Source organism: Bombus fervidus, chromosome 12 (genome assembly GCF_041682495.2).
Source record: "Bombus fervidus isolate BK054 chromosome 12, iyBomFerv1, whole genome shotgun sequence".
Lineage (NCBI taxonomy): Eukaryota > Metazoa > Arthropoda > Insecta > Hymenoptera > Apidae > Bombus > Bombus fervidus.
The window spans coordinates 7,467,770-7,481,660 of NC_091528.1; the positions used below are offsets into that span (position 1 = coordinate 7,467,770).

General features: G+C 41.5%; 1 protein-coding gene across 5 annotated transcripts in view; it reads right to left on the reverse strand.

The window, feature by feature from the left end:
• LOC139993371 (zinc finger protein castor homolog 1) overlaps positions 1 to 13,891 on the reverse strand; it is a 162,692-nt gene that overhangs the window by 60,666 nt on the left and 88,135 nt on the right. For 3 of the 5 annotated variants that reach the window (XM_072015035.1, XM_072015032.1, XM_072015036.1), the window contains exons 2-4: positions 10,371 to 10,438; positions 8,896 to 9,441; positions 7,603 to 7,891 (exon numbers count right to left, since the gene is read on the reverse strand). In XM_072015035.1, coding sequence (XP_071871136.1) covers positions 7,603 to 7,891; positions 8,896 to 9,441; positions 10,371 to 10,379 — 844 coding nt within the window. In that variant the 5' untranslated portion in view covers positions 10,380 to 10,438. The remainder of the gene's footprint in view (positions 1 to 7,602; positions 7,892 to 8,895; positions 9,442 to 10,370; positions 10,439 to 13,891) is intronic. The other 2 variants (XM_072015034.1, XM_072015033.1) reach the window with 1 other exon arrangement.

Below are 13,891 nucleotides of genomic sequence, written 5' to 3' on the forward strand. Positions count from 1 at the left end.
ACTACGTGATTTCATCGTTTCTAAACTTAATTTAAACATCGTGAAACATCACAGAATATATCCTTTACTCTCTTGCAGGTGACCATGATACTTCGGAAAATTCGCAGAAAATCAGCCAAGTAATTACGGTCGAACTATCGTCACTAACGTTAACTATCCTCGCGATAATTCGAGTTTGCCATGGCAAACGAATTAAATTCGACTCTGGTGGGGGTAATAATGGGCCACGCGGGGCACAGTCTTGCGATTATTCCGAAATCCTTCTTTGTGAAACGGTAGATAAGGGTTAACGTATTTCGGCCTCTCGAGAAGCGCACGGTCCCTCTTCTCCTGTTCGTTTTTTCTTCTTTCACAATAATGCAGAATTCGTTGAAGGTTATGAGAGAGAAAGAGAGAGAGTGAAGGGATTCAACAGGTCGCCGATCCCAAAGGTTCTCGACACCTCCTGTCATCCGGACCAGGGTCCCTTTTGTCTCCCAACGAAGAAGGAGCTCCGATTTCGATCTCGTGGCAGACCTACATCGCGCTATTCCTCGGTACATACTCTACCTACGTGCTCAAGTGGCCTACACGTGGAGACATAAAAGCTCGTAACCAGAACGATCTCCCCCTTCCGTTTATGCCGCTGATCCAGGGCCCACCAGAGTCTCGAATTAAATCGGAAGCGATTCGTAACGCTCGTTGAAAAGCGAGCCAGCTGATTTCGAGTTTTCTCCGGTTCCTCTACGCATCTGGTGGATTTCGTTGTGTTTTATACATATTTTTTTAACTGAAAGGGTTTCGTTCGTAATGGACGTTCTTAACCGAATGTTGTCAATGGAAGATCGTAATGAAAAGTTCTCAGTGAAAGTTGTCGATTGAAAGTATTTTTGTTAGATAGCGAACTGACTGATCATTAATACGCTTAGCGCGGTATGTTCGTAATTAGAGTAAATTGAGTGTTTCTACGAGAAATTGGAGAGTATAGAAACGTATAGTTCAGAGTGTATGCAAATTGTGGATATTTGAAGCAAAGAACAAGTTATGTACATAGTAGGTGAGACCAATGTGTATTCAGATTACATTTCTTCGTGAAATTGTAACATTCAAAGTCTAATTATAATTAATATTTAATGCAAATGCTAGCACACTAACGCTTCTTCTTCTATACTATTTCTCCTCTAGCAATTTACGTCTGTTGTATATCGGCTTCAAAGCAAAAGCGTGACATCTGTACAACAAACTTTGTATACTTCAAACTTTCGTCATCGTTGAACAAACCTCTTGTAGAAGTTCCAAACTCTGTCAACCTCAAATGGAACTTCCCAAACTGGTCAAGTGCCAGTCTCAATTCCATCGTCCAACGCACCAATCCGACGCGTCTCTCAATTTTGACGAATTCAAAATATAGAACGCTGTATTACGCATCGATGAATCACTTCCCACTTCATTCGTTGTATATTTTCCCGAGTAACAGCAATCCAAAAGGTGCGCACAAAAGTCTCCTAAGTACATTGTGTCCCAACAGGTGTCCAAAAGCCTCCTCGTGGCGGGATATCATTTTCAACAACAGAACGACCGAAGAAAGAATCGCGTTATCAGTTAATGAATCTTCTCCCCGTCGAAATGAGCGCTGGTCGGACCTCGGGTTCAGTCTCGTCCGAGAGAGTCTCTCTCTCTCTCTCTCTTCTCTCGTGAGCCCCGACAATAGAAGCGTCCGACGAATTTCGAAAAGAGGCAAAATAAAAAATGATCCTTCGGGGGCCGCGGCGGAGGAAGAGAAGGCGATCGAAGCGAAACAACGACAGAAGGAACGAAAGGAAGAGCTTTCTCTCTCTCTCTCTCTCTCTCCTTGGCCGCCTGCATGCCTTGCTCGTCGTCCATCCGACTGTCTGTCTTCTCTTTTCATCCTTGCTGCCTTTTATCCGGCTGGAATGATTAATGGGTTCACGGAGGCATCGCTGTCCTCTACCCCACTGTGCCCTGAAACTAGCACCAGCAACAGCACACGCGGCTTTTCTGCTTTTCTTCGCGCCGGATTACCCCGTCCCTGCCCGCTTCGCTCCTCTAACACGATTCAACCGTTGCTGGTTGTTCGTTCACGCACCCCCGAAATAAATAGCGCGATAAATATGCCGGTTTAACACGTTCATTTCGCTATTGAAACGCACGAAGCATCCGTCCTATCCTCTTTTGGACCACATGATTCGATATAAATTTTATATTTCGATAGATGTTATTAAAGTACAGGTCAGTTTTCGAGTATTTGGTTCTGGCGTTCAATAGACCTAAATCTTACTTTTCACTTATTTTCTCGTGCGCTTCACGCCTTTAAAGTATCTTGAAATCGTAAAGGAGGAGATCGCCGAAGGCATTTAGACGCGAAGAGCAAGCGAGGAGAATGGTAAGGTTAACCATCCTACTAGAGTGGACGAATTGTTTAGTTTCAATCCAGGAAGAGATTTATAGCGTTTGAAGGAAATTAACGAAGCGTAATAAAATAATCTTGCAGTTATTTTGGAAGTTGTTGAACTCACTGTAATTCACATCGCTATAATTCTCAACCCTCCATATCTGAATTAAAGTAGAGAAATAATGCAACTTCAGGGGTGAATAGTCATAATTTAATCTCAAAGTATTTAGGTTGCAACGATCTATAGATCGATCAATAGTTGATGTTCACTTTATCGTTCTTTGCCTCGCGATTCAACTCGTCACGGTTCTTTCAGAGAGGGAACTTTTTTCCCCGTTTCTTTTTCTTCCTTCGTCGGAGATAGCAAAGGATCTTTTCTCTAACTAATTATTAGAATTATTACGTAAACTCGCGCGCGTTTTCTAGGTTAACGTGAATGGTTAATGTATTCCTGACGGAAGAAATGGATACGCGGTGTATTCGAGGGAACGTCAAGGTTCATAGAAAAGACGGACGTCTGAAGAGGCAGAAGAAACCACGATGTTCCTTTTTCCTTCGCCTCTGTACCGGCAAGCCGATTCACCGCGGCGACACGCGGTTTCTGTTCGAGTCGCTTTTACATGATAAATTATGCCCGATTTTTTCCGTATCAATCCCTAAGATACAACGCAAGAGGTAGTCTTTTGTTCCATCGTGTGTCTGTGTGTAGGTGGCGAAACTTGTGGGAGACGAAACATCGAAGAAGATGAAGAAAAGTCAAAGGGATCCTCGCCGGATCTCGCCTTCGCTGTTACGCTCGTTCTCGTTTCAAATTTCATTCGAATCATTCAAGTTATCTTAACTGAAGCAACTTGACATCGTTTTACCGCTGTGAACCTGTTACTTATTTAACATCCTTCCGAGTTTCTATTCTTCTTCGCGTTAATCTTTAATTAAACGCGTTAATAAATTTCTATTGGCCGGTCGAAATGAAATTCGATAGATTGCGAATGAAAAATATAAATGCTTAGTATGGATTTTCTGATTTTCATGCTACTTGACGTATGTCGAGGGATATATTTTAGTATGAAATATGCAGAAAATAGAAAAAGAAATGGGTGATGATACATCTACCAGCCTTTATAAAAGAATCAACAACGTAATTAACACTATGACAGTTATTTAGAACAATAGTAAAAATAATTCAAATAAGAAGTGGTCCTCCTCATTGTTTCACGTTTCGTTCATTAGAAGAGACGCTTACAGAGATAGAAAACTTGTGAGATTAGAATTACTTTTGAATTAAATATCAATTAGGCATAGGTTAGGTGTAATCACCGAATTACCAAATCTGAAATTTCGTGTTTCAGTTTTATCTACTCTGTCCGTGATACCAGCCAAGTTTTATCTTCGTCGCTAACTGCCACTCGAAATAACATCCGGTATTTGAATCTAACGAATTCAATGATTCTAGGTCGTTCGCTAAATTATTTAAATTCAAATTCCCGAGAATATTCTTGAACGATGACTGACAACCGTAGTTTCTCGACAGAAATTAATTTCTTTTCCTCTTCTTTTTCTCACAGGTTGGTTCTGTTGCTTCGAGGTTAATCCTCAATCTCTAATCTTGTTACCGGCTCTTGATGAAGAAATAACGCGTGACAGTGCTTCCATTTGCCACACTCTCGAAGATTCTCAAGCAAGAAGAAAGGATAAGAGTAGATGTGTGTCAGCAAAGATTCCCAATTCCTGACGAAAAGGAGAAGGAGAAGGGAACACACTCTGGTGACGAGTTACGAGGCATGTCGCATTCGATTTCACGCGGTCAGTTTTCTGGTAATTGGCAGGATGGCGTCGTACAACGGACCGTGAATTTAATCGAATACGACGAAAGATTATTCTCAAACCGGATGGGACAATGGGACGATACAAAGAAAGAGTCAATCGACGCGATATACGATATACTCGATCGACCAATAATGGACAGTCCTTCTATGTACATCGATGTAAGATTAACTTACATAATGTATGAATATTATGATGGAAGGTTTACGATTGAAACGATGAGTCATAGCCGAAGAATTTTCACCAAGTGTTAGAATTCGACAATCGACACCACTTTTAACCTACTCTTCTCGTGTCATCTATAAAATAAATTTTATAAAAAAAATTATATTAAAAAAATTATACTAAAAAATATTATATAGACACGATAGTTCAGGCGTTTCAGGGGAATTTAAAAGTACAAGAATTAATTCATCTAATGTATAAAAATATGTGCAATGAAAGATCTATAAAATATCTATATTTTACTAACTAACGAAAACGCTGGTAGTGTTTCATGGATAGAAAGGGGACGCAGTAGCTAACGAGATTTAATTATTTATACTATAGTAACAAACTATTACTAATACATTCATATAAATAATCTAATTATCGAGCTTTTGTACTTATAAATACATAATGATAATAAATTGTATATAGATGGAATATTGCATTGTGGTATCTATCACGTAATAGATTGCAGATGTTTATACAAATTTAGAATTTGAAAAATATCACTACAGAAATAGAATCTAAGCGGAGATTTCTTCTATCATGGAAGATATTATAAACAGTATTTCACGTCGCATGTTTCATGTATCTTTTTTCCTATTAGCCGCATTCTCTACATTTATGCGCCTTTCAATTTTCCATCTAACCAAGAAAAATGCCGATGGCGTTTCATTGATACAAAGAAGACGCAGTAACCAGTTGCGTCTTTGCGAATGAAGAAAACTCAATTCGCCAGGAAGACGTTAATCTGGCAAGGACTTCGGCTATGAATCAATCAGCTCTGGCAGAAGGTAATTCAAAAACTCGACGGCTAGTATCTTCGAGGCAAAAGCCGGACGAAGAATAGCGAAATTGACTCGTTAGTCTGCGGCGTGGACGAGGGCGCGCGCGCGTGCGCTCCAACTCGCTCGCTCGCGCGTCAAGCCGAGGCGTACATACAATACACACCGCGAGGAATTCGTGAGACTGTCAACCCACGCGAGACGCGCGGCAACGGGAAACGATGACGCTGGCTGATCTCAAAGGCATCCATCGATCGCGAGGCAGTCAACGGTTCGCGCAGTCCGACCGACTTTATGAGTTATAAGTCGGCCATCTTGCGAGAGCCATCGCATATTCACGTGCGCGCATATGCGATGCACTGGCAATATGTAAGTGCCACATTCTGTTCTGGTGCATACGTACAGTCTAATCTAAAAACTAGTCTGCACGCCGGTCGTCACTTCCCTCGTTGCTGATAATTTTCAGCGGCCGAGGAAACTGGAGCGGCTGCTACGGTTTCTTTCGCCAACATTTCGATTCTTTGATCATTCGGTATCGGAGCGTTTGACTTGAGAAAGTTGAATACAATTAGAACGGATGGAACACGAACCACGTACCAGAGTGACTGTTTTACTCGGCGTTCTTTTCAAACGGAGGGAACATCTCTCGAACAATTGAAGCAATAAATTGTATTCAGCGTTTTATTAAGAATAGAACATCTCGTTCTTCGGCGCAAGAAATATCCTGCCTATACATATACGGGAATTTAATATAAAAACTACTATAAAGGGCAATTTAAAAGATCGTAAGTCGATACTACGAGAGCCATTAAATTATCTAAAATGCTCTAAATTATATGGTAAGTATAATTGCGACTTCTCCATTCAACCGGTTCATACGACTATAAATAATGAAAAGAAAAGACCTCTCTTGCATAACTGCACCGAGTTGCTAAGATAAGATCTATTTAAAATTCGAATTATTTAGATCAGGTTCAAAGTTGTCGGAATAAGAAGAAGAATCTTTGAGAAGGAGATATTGTCAATTAGAGTGAGATGGAGTCATTTCGAATTAGAAGCGCTATTTAGATTATGCCCAAAGTTGTGAGCCAAAGAAGAACTGCGCCAACTTCGATTATGGGATAACAAAATTGTACAAACAAATTTTACAAGCTCTCCTATTTGTAATTAAAATTGTACAAGACATGTTTACACCCTACAATTCCCAATTTGTCAATTCGTTAATATCATCAGTTTCTAAATAACAGCGCAGGAGATCGGTTTAATAACAAAAGCAGTCGATTCTTTCTCGATCGATCAGAGTGGTTTCGCGGTAACCTCGTTTCACTTAAGAATCTATCGGAGAGAATAACCAGCCGTATAATCGATAAGCCCGGTTACGATAACAGAAACAATGAATCTCCATAGTTGAATTAATCTGACCAAGCTAATTTCACGTTAACGCCGAGTTTTTCTTTTTCTCTGACTGGCGATAAAACGACGTTAAAAGAGCCGAGGTCGTGAATACCGTGCGTTTGAATAAAATTGATTTTCCGCCAAGTACGATCACGAATGCCAGCCAGTTACAGTTGTCAATTGTTCGTAGCCCAACCCCGAATTCGATGCCAACCAATCGTCCAACGTGCGACAGTTGCCTCGACTAACGATTTCGTCGAACACCGAGAGCGCCTTTAATTTCTCTTCAGCGAAGAGTGCGAAGTCCTGCCGCGAATAATAACGATTCGTGGAACCTGACGCGACCACCATCGATGCTCTTCCAAACCGATGGTATTTCGTGGGATCCTTGAAAATCGAGGATCCAACCGTTTTATCCTTTCTCTCTCTCTCTCTCTTTCTCTTTCTCTCTTCAGCTTCGAGCACCGCCCACGCGTTAATAGCCTCTAGCTGAAGCTTGTACAGCGAACGACAAGTTCTAGTTTGTTCTCGCAAGACGGTCGTTAACAACTGTTAACCTGCTTACTTCTAATTGCTCGCTAGGTGAGTCTTGGATAGAAATAAATGTACGTGGTCGGAGAAACGTTTGCAAATAACGAGCTTGGCCTGTGATGGAGTTGCAGTTGTAATTCGATTAGGACATTTGTTAGTTCGCGGATGTTTATACCTTTATGAGAAATTCAAATGGTACACCGATAATAGATAAATTGAAACGCCTATGATATACTGTATTAATATAATGCGAATGGTATGCAAAAAATTTCATTCGGAGATTTGTTAGCAGATTGTAGATATCTATAGGCTTGCGAGAAATTCAAATGCTACACTGATATTAGGGAAATTGATATAGCTACGTATCTCATACCTATAACAGACGCACAGAGAACCTATTTTCTTTTTTTTTTTTTTAAACTGTACATTGTAAGTTAAAAGAGCAAGATCAGCAGGAGGAAGACTTACCGTGAGGCTGATGACCAGTCGGAGGGTTCAGAAAGGTCGGCGGTAGCTGTCTGCTCACTGACTTGGCCAATTCTCCTCCCGCCAGCCCGTAGATCGCCAACAACTCTTGCATAGTGGATTCAGCGTACTCCCTCATTCCTTCGAAGGGTTTTCTCTCCTCGCATTCGGTCTCACCGTCACCATCCTGCCCTCGATCATCCTCGAACGGAGTATCGTCCAATCGTCCCGATTCGGTATCCAAAACGCCGCTTCCACTTTTCTCCGACGATTCTGAGTTCGGACTCCTGGCCTGTGAACGATCGATACACGCCACGTGAATGAAATGACGCGAATGAATTCCTATGCAAGTTATTTTGCGCGTGTTAACCGACGTGCGATTCCACCAAGCACGCTAGACACCACTGGAAGTCGTCATAACGTTTGACGTTGCATCGAAATTTTCCCGTTGCACGCCGATAAGCGTTGTAAAAGTAAACACGAAATATTCCGTTGCGCGCATATTATATAAACGGTTAATAATATAGCTAAGGAAATGGCATTTGAACAGAAATTTATCTCACGCTCTGAATATTACATGTAATTAGTTTCTAACCCTTAATTAGTACCGCTGATAATAACACATATAACAGTTTGTGTTTTAATGTAAGGTTACTTAATTTCAGGTTGTTTAAATTTGTATTTTACATCCTACTTTGTTGCTTCTGTTCTTCGTTTTATTTTATCCCCTTCCTTGGGAAAGGAATTGGAACATTATTAATTGAATAGAAAATATTCCTAGACTGTATGGATGCTTGTTTAATTATGAGAAATTAGATATTTGTTTATACGTGTTCAACGAGTGAAACAAATCCTTCATTTAGGTTCCATTTCTTTAGCTATGGTTATAAGAATATGAATTTGAATAAACATCAGCAGTCTTGATATGCTTCATGAAAAGCACAGCAGTCACATTAATCGATTCCGTAAATTAAAAAACAGAATAACGTTAGAAACGCTGTTTTCTAAGTTTACCGTTATTTAGTCATCTTCATGAACGAACTCGTGAAAATCATTTGTTTCTTGATAATTCACTGTTAATCGTGTACTTAATTAATGAAAAGTAGAGTCAAGTCAATTTCGCTTTTAAGCCTGCTGCGTTCTTCGTATCATTTTCGCCTCCCCGTTACCAAAATGTGTCTTAAGCGTAGAGTAGATACGAAAGACCTGTCATCGATACGTATAAAATATGAATAGCCAAATTTTGAAGAACAGCGCATGTATTAAACAAGAAACACCATAGACAAAGATGCTCACCTCGGTACCAGGGGAGTAAAGTTTCTGAGATCTGAGCTGTTCCAGGATGAACTTATGCCTAAGTGAATCCCCACTGTCATCGTCAGCCTCGGAAGATGGTGGCCTGGTAGCAACGGACAGATCCATGGGGCTGACCTCGTTGTTGTTCAGCCTTTGCTTCGATCTATCCTCCGCTGGCAACAGCATCGTCTTCCTCTCGTATTCCAATATCTCACTGGAACTCTCCTCCAACGTTTCCAACTCATCGTCCTCCTTTTCAGACTCATCGGACACTTCCACCATCCGGCTGCTTATCGGCTTGAAGTTCTTGCGCTTGTTACGCGGCTTTTGGATGCTAGTGATCTGCAGCTGGGCCTGGCCCTCGTACTGGGAGTCGCTGTCCTGATCGGCGGTCCCCCGCCGGGTCGTCGCGTAGTTGTACACCGAGTCGGAAAGCATCTCCGCTGATGAGAAAGGAACCGGGGCATCAGACACCGAGGCAGGTGCAGACTCCGGGTCCTTCGACCCGGGAAAAGCGAGGAATCTTAGCTCACACTCGACTCTCCGCTGATGGGAAAGTAACCGGAGCGTCAGAAACTGATACAGGGGTGAATATTGGGTCCACGGACCCGAAAAAGCGAGGAATCTTAGCTCACAATCGATCTTTCGTTTCTTTAATTCTTTTTAATCATCCTTGTTCGGTGAATTATTATAGCTTCTATTTATTATAAATTACTTTTTGATTTTGGTCCAGCGAAAGATCGAATATCTTTATTTTACTTTACTTCTGATCCAGTGGAAATTGCAATTGTTCTTTGTCCAGTAGAAGATTTGATTTTTGTAATCCGAGAGACACACGATTGGGGGAATCTATTTGCTTTAGGGCGAATCCAGACCCCGTTGCCACGATCGGCCTCATCGAACAGGATGCAGTTCGAAGGACCAAAAGTTATTTACAAATCGCGAATCGAGCGATCTCTAACTGGACACAGGTGTGCTGGAGCGCGACGAATCTAACTGTTATATCCAATACTCGATATATATTTCGTTTTAATCGATTCTTCCTAATCGGCCTTATTAATCGAATTCTCGATGCTTTATTCTACTTCTCTCTTTAATCCAGTAGAAGATTGAATATTTTTCCGATCGAACAGATACAAAGGATGGAATTCAAAGGACCAATTCGTTAATTACGAATGTTACTTGCGAATCTCGAATCGAGCGATGTTTAACTGGAGGACGCGAAGTATGTTGCAGCGCAACGCGAAGGCCGTTCTTCCCGCTTGTCGCGAATGAATTTTTAACATTAATTAGAATTCAACCGGTCCGTTAATTGAACGTTCTTGGAATCGTTGAAGGAGCCGAGCGCGGCTATTACGATTCGATCAAACGGGACGGCGCATGACGCAATTGCAAGGCTGGCTACGTTTCCTCGCTAAAGTATCGTAACGAGGGGTTGCTGTGCGGTGATACATTAGCAAAAGGGAGTGTCTTACTGGGGCCATACGGGCTGGTTACGGCGGACATCTCGAATCTCCTCAATCGGCCGGCTCTTCAATGCATTCTAAAACAGAAAAACACGAACAAACGTCATTTTCATTTGTATTTTACACCTGGATGGTTTGATCAAACTAATTTTTCTTCCTTTGAATTGAACTGAATTTCACAATGCATAATAGAATTCTGATATATCGCACAGTTTTCATCACGATGGTGTTTCGTCATTTGATATTTAGACGATGCAAGCAAATGAACGCTTTAACCTGTACGTGTATGTTATATGTATACAGTTAATTGGAATTGAAGCAATGTGATCGTACCTCTGTCTTATTAATATTATCAAAAACACTTGCGTGTTTCTTAGGTAATTGCGGAAGCGAAGAATCTGATAGCAAGTATTTTCACTGATTTCGCGATTCTAGTGGTTAAGGAAATTACATGTTTATTTTATGTAGCTTTTATTTTTGTTAATATGCTGCATTACTACATCAATCATCGTTGTTTCTTAAATTACTTAGCCTCGCTCTCATGTTTTACAGATACAATCCAATAATCCGATATATTTCATAGTCCAACACTGTGAAAATTCCTAGCACGTCACATTATAGGAGCTTTATCACAGTTCATTTCTGAGAAGTGATATTTTTCAAAGAGATCTATTTGCATTATCAGTAATTAACAAAAAAAAATTTGTTTGTAACAATGTATGAAAAATTCGATCGAATACAAATCCATCAAGAAACAGAATACGAACCACGCAAAATGTTAAACGTGGCTTAAACTGCAAAGGGTTGATATTTTCAGTTTCTACCGCGAGTCGATGTTTCCCCTAAATTTGGTTAATAAACTACCAATGAGAATAAGGAACCGTGGTTCCCTGCACAGCTGACACAATCGTCGGAACGTGGAAAGAATTCCCCGACACGTCTCGGTTATCTATTTCTGTGTCAGTGCGAAAGTGGGTTAAAGCAAGTTCAGCGAAACCCCTGTGTGTTGCCCGGGCCTGTTACAGGCTGCCGAGTGCCGAACCAAGAACCCGTCCACGTTCGCACCACTGGAACGAGACGCGAGAACAAGGCGAAAACAAAGGCACGTCGCCGTAACAAAAGCTACGCTGATATACGAGCGCTGCTCGGTCAGCCGAGTAGACGGGCCTGCGATAACATGAAACGAGGGACAATTCGTTTCTACGTTGGTGAAACCGCGTCCATTTTCGTAGCGTCTCGATGCTCCTTTCGAATTAGCCGTCGATCACTGGGAACCGCCGATTCGTGGAACTTGAGCAATTGGAAACTGGATAGTTCACGAGTCAAGCGTAATTTCACTCTTAAACATTCTTTCCGCTAAATTTTTATTTCCATTGAAAGAAGAAATCATCGAGCATTTAACTTAGAAAGGGTTGCATTAATATAGCAGAGACGGTAGGCGTTTACGGGAAACTTGGAGATACGCAAATACACGGAATGCACGTAATACGAAATGATATTTTGAAGTTATATTCACAACAATATGAACGACCCAGTTTATCTATGAAGGGTGAAATATTCGTAATTAACGATCACGTACAAACTTCACAGGGATACGAAAGAAATTTGTTTCACGAGCCGAAACGTAGTCCATTAACGTGGTAGATAATTCTGTGATCTGCGATGCAACAGAGATGGTGTGATATATAGATATTCTCAATTCACTATCTCGATCTCAATTATTACATAGAATTGTTAATGTGGAAGCAATTAAAAGCCAACAAACTTGTTTGCAGGAATTGAATTAGCTGTGGCAGTCGTTCTTCTCGTTTCATCATTCGTTAATCATTTATTTCAGGCTGTTGATTACCAGTTAGCTCTCTCAATCGATTTGGATGACTCCGCCGGAGGCATCCATGGCTCGCTGCCTAATTCGGCCTGAAAATCGTTAGTTCCGTTTTTGCCTGGTTCATTATCGGTTATTTATTTCCGCACTAAAACTGCCCCATTAAAGATCCCCGACGAATATGGCAACGCGACCGTTCAGCTGCGCCACAAGAAACCATTTTCCCCCGACGTGGTCGCTCCGAAATTCCATCTTGCCCTCCGCGACAAGAACATCTTCCATTCTACCGTAGACTTACGGGACGAGACACGAGCTGTCATTCTTGATCTACTTGTTCACTGACAAACTCAACCCTGATGCTGGATCCACGTTACTATTCGCGAACGGTACGCAAGCAGTTCACGAACTATATTTGTTAGCGTCGTGGTAGCTTCTGGCACTTTTGCCACCAGCGTACAGCAAGTAAATTCGTCAACGATTCTCGCCGATATTTCCCTCTACCTACGATTTCTGACTCCTACGATACTTTATATAATTTTAATAATTTATGCACATCAAATGAGACCTCGTTTATTAGAACGTTCAATTTGAATGACCTTTTATTCGCGCCAGATTCACGTATTTGCGGTCTGCTTTAAACGGCGTTCGCGATTCTCCTTTCTCGACTTTCTTACGCATTCTCGTCCAATTAACCCCTGGAGGACGAAACTGGTTTCGTGATTAAGGAAAGGGTATCTTATCTCCGTTTCTTCGACATAAATGACGCGATGCTTGAAATGTTTGAACGTCATTGATTATTTGAAGAAATGAACTAAACAAAGATCGCGTCGATACCGGGTCAAATAAAAATTATCTTCGTCCGCAGACTGTAAATGACCAAAATCCAATGGCCAATCAAAATCTAACGAACTATTCAGGACTTTCGGATTAGCCGAAAAACCAGTACACGTGGAAGGTATCGTGTTCTAGTTGACCGAGCAAAAATAATTCGATCTAAGGTGAATTTCCCTAGTGGGCACGGCGGAAGTTGAACGCGATTGGAGCGTGCGTACTAGGCGGGCCACGTGAGTCTGTTCGAAGCGTGGATACAAGAGGCATTCTCAACGGGGATGTAACACGAGTGGACGATATGTCCGAGCGAGAGACCAGGCTCTTTTTTTGCTGACTATACACAGAAGGGATAATTAACATCTGTTACAGTACGTATAGCGAGCGGGCCGCCCCGTTTCACCCCCACCATCGCCAACGGGGCGGACCTTGAATACATTATCACCCTGTTTGCACATGTATGTACGTAGAACCGGGCCGTCGAATCGGAGTGCAGCGCGATCGACCCTGAACAATGGGATCCGAGTGTCTTTGTCGTCGCTGCGCAAGGTACATCTTTTCTCTTCTCCGTGAAATCCTTCCATTTTTCTACCCTTGCGCGCTGCTAACACGTTAACGCTGGTAAAATGGTTCAAAGAAGGTACACGGTACAATGTTTCACATGATATTGTTGGAGAAGGTGTGGGGCAAATGCAATATAATATTTACTTGTAGCGTATACTGTCGGCGTGTAGTAACTAGGCTAAGGATGGCATAAGAGCAAAGGAAGGATGAGCGAAGTACGTGGTTAGAAAAATGATAAAAATAGAAAACTCGCGTTTCTTGGCTGCGGGGTGTAGATCGGATAAATTATTATTATTATTATTATTATAAACGC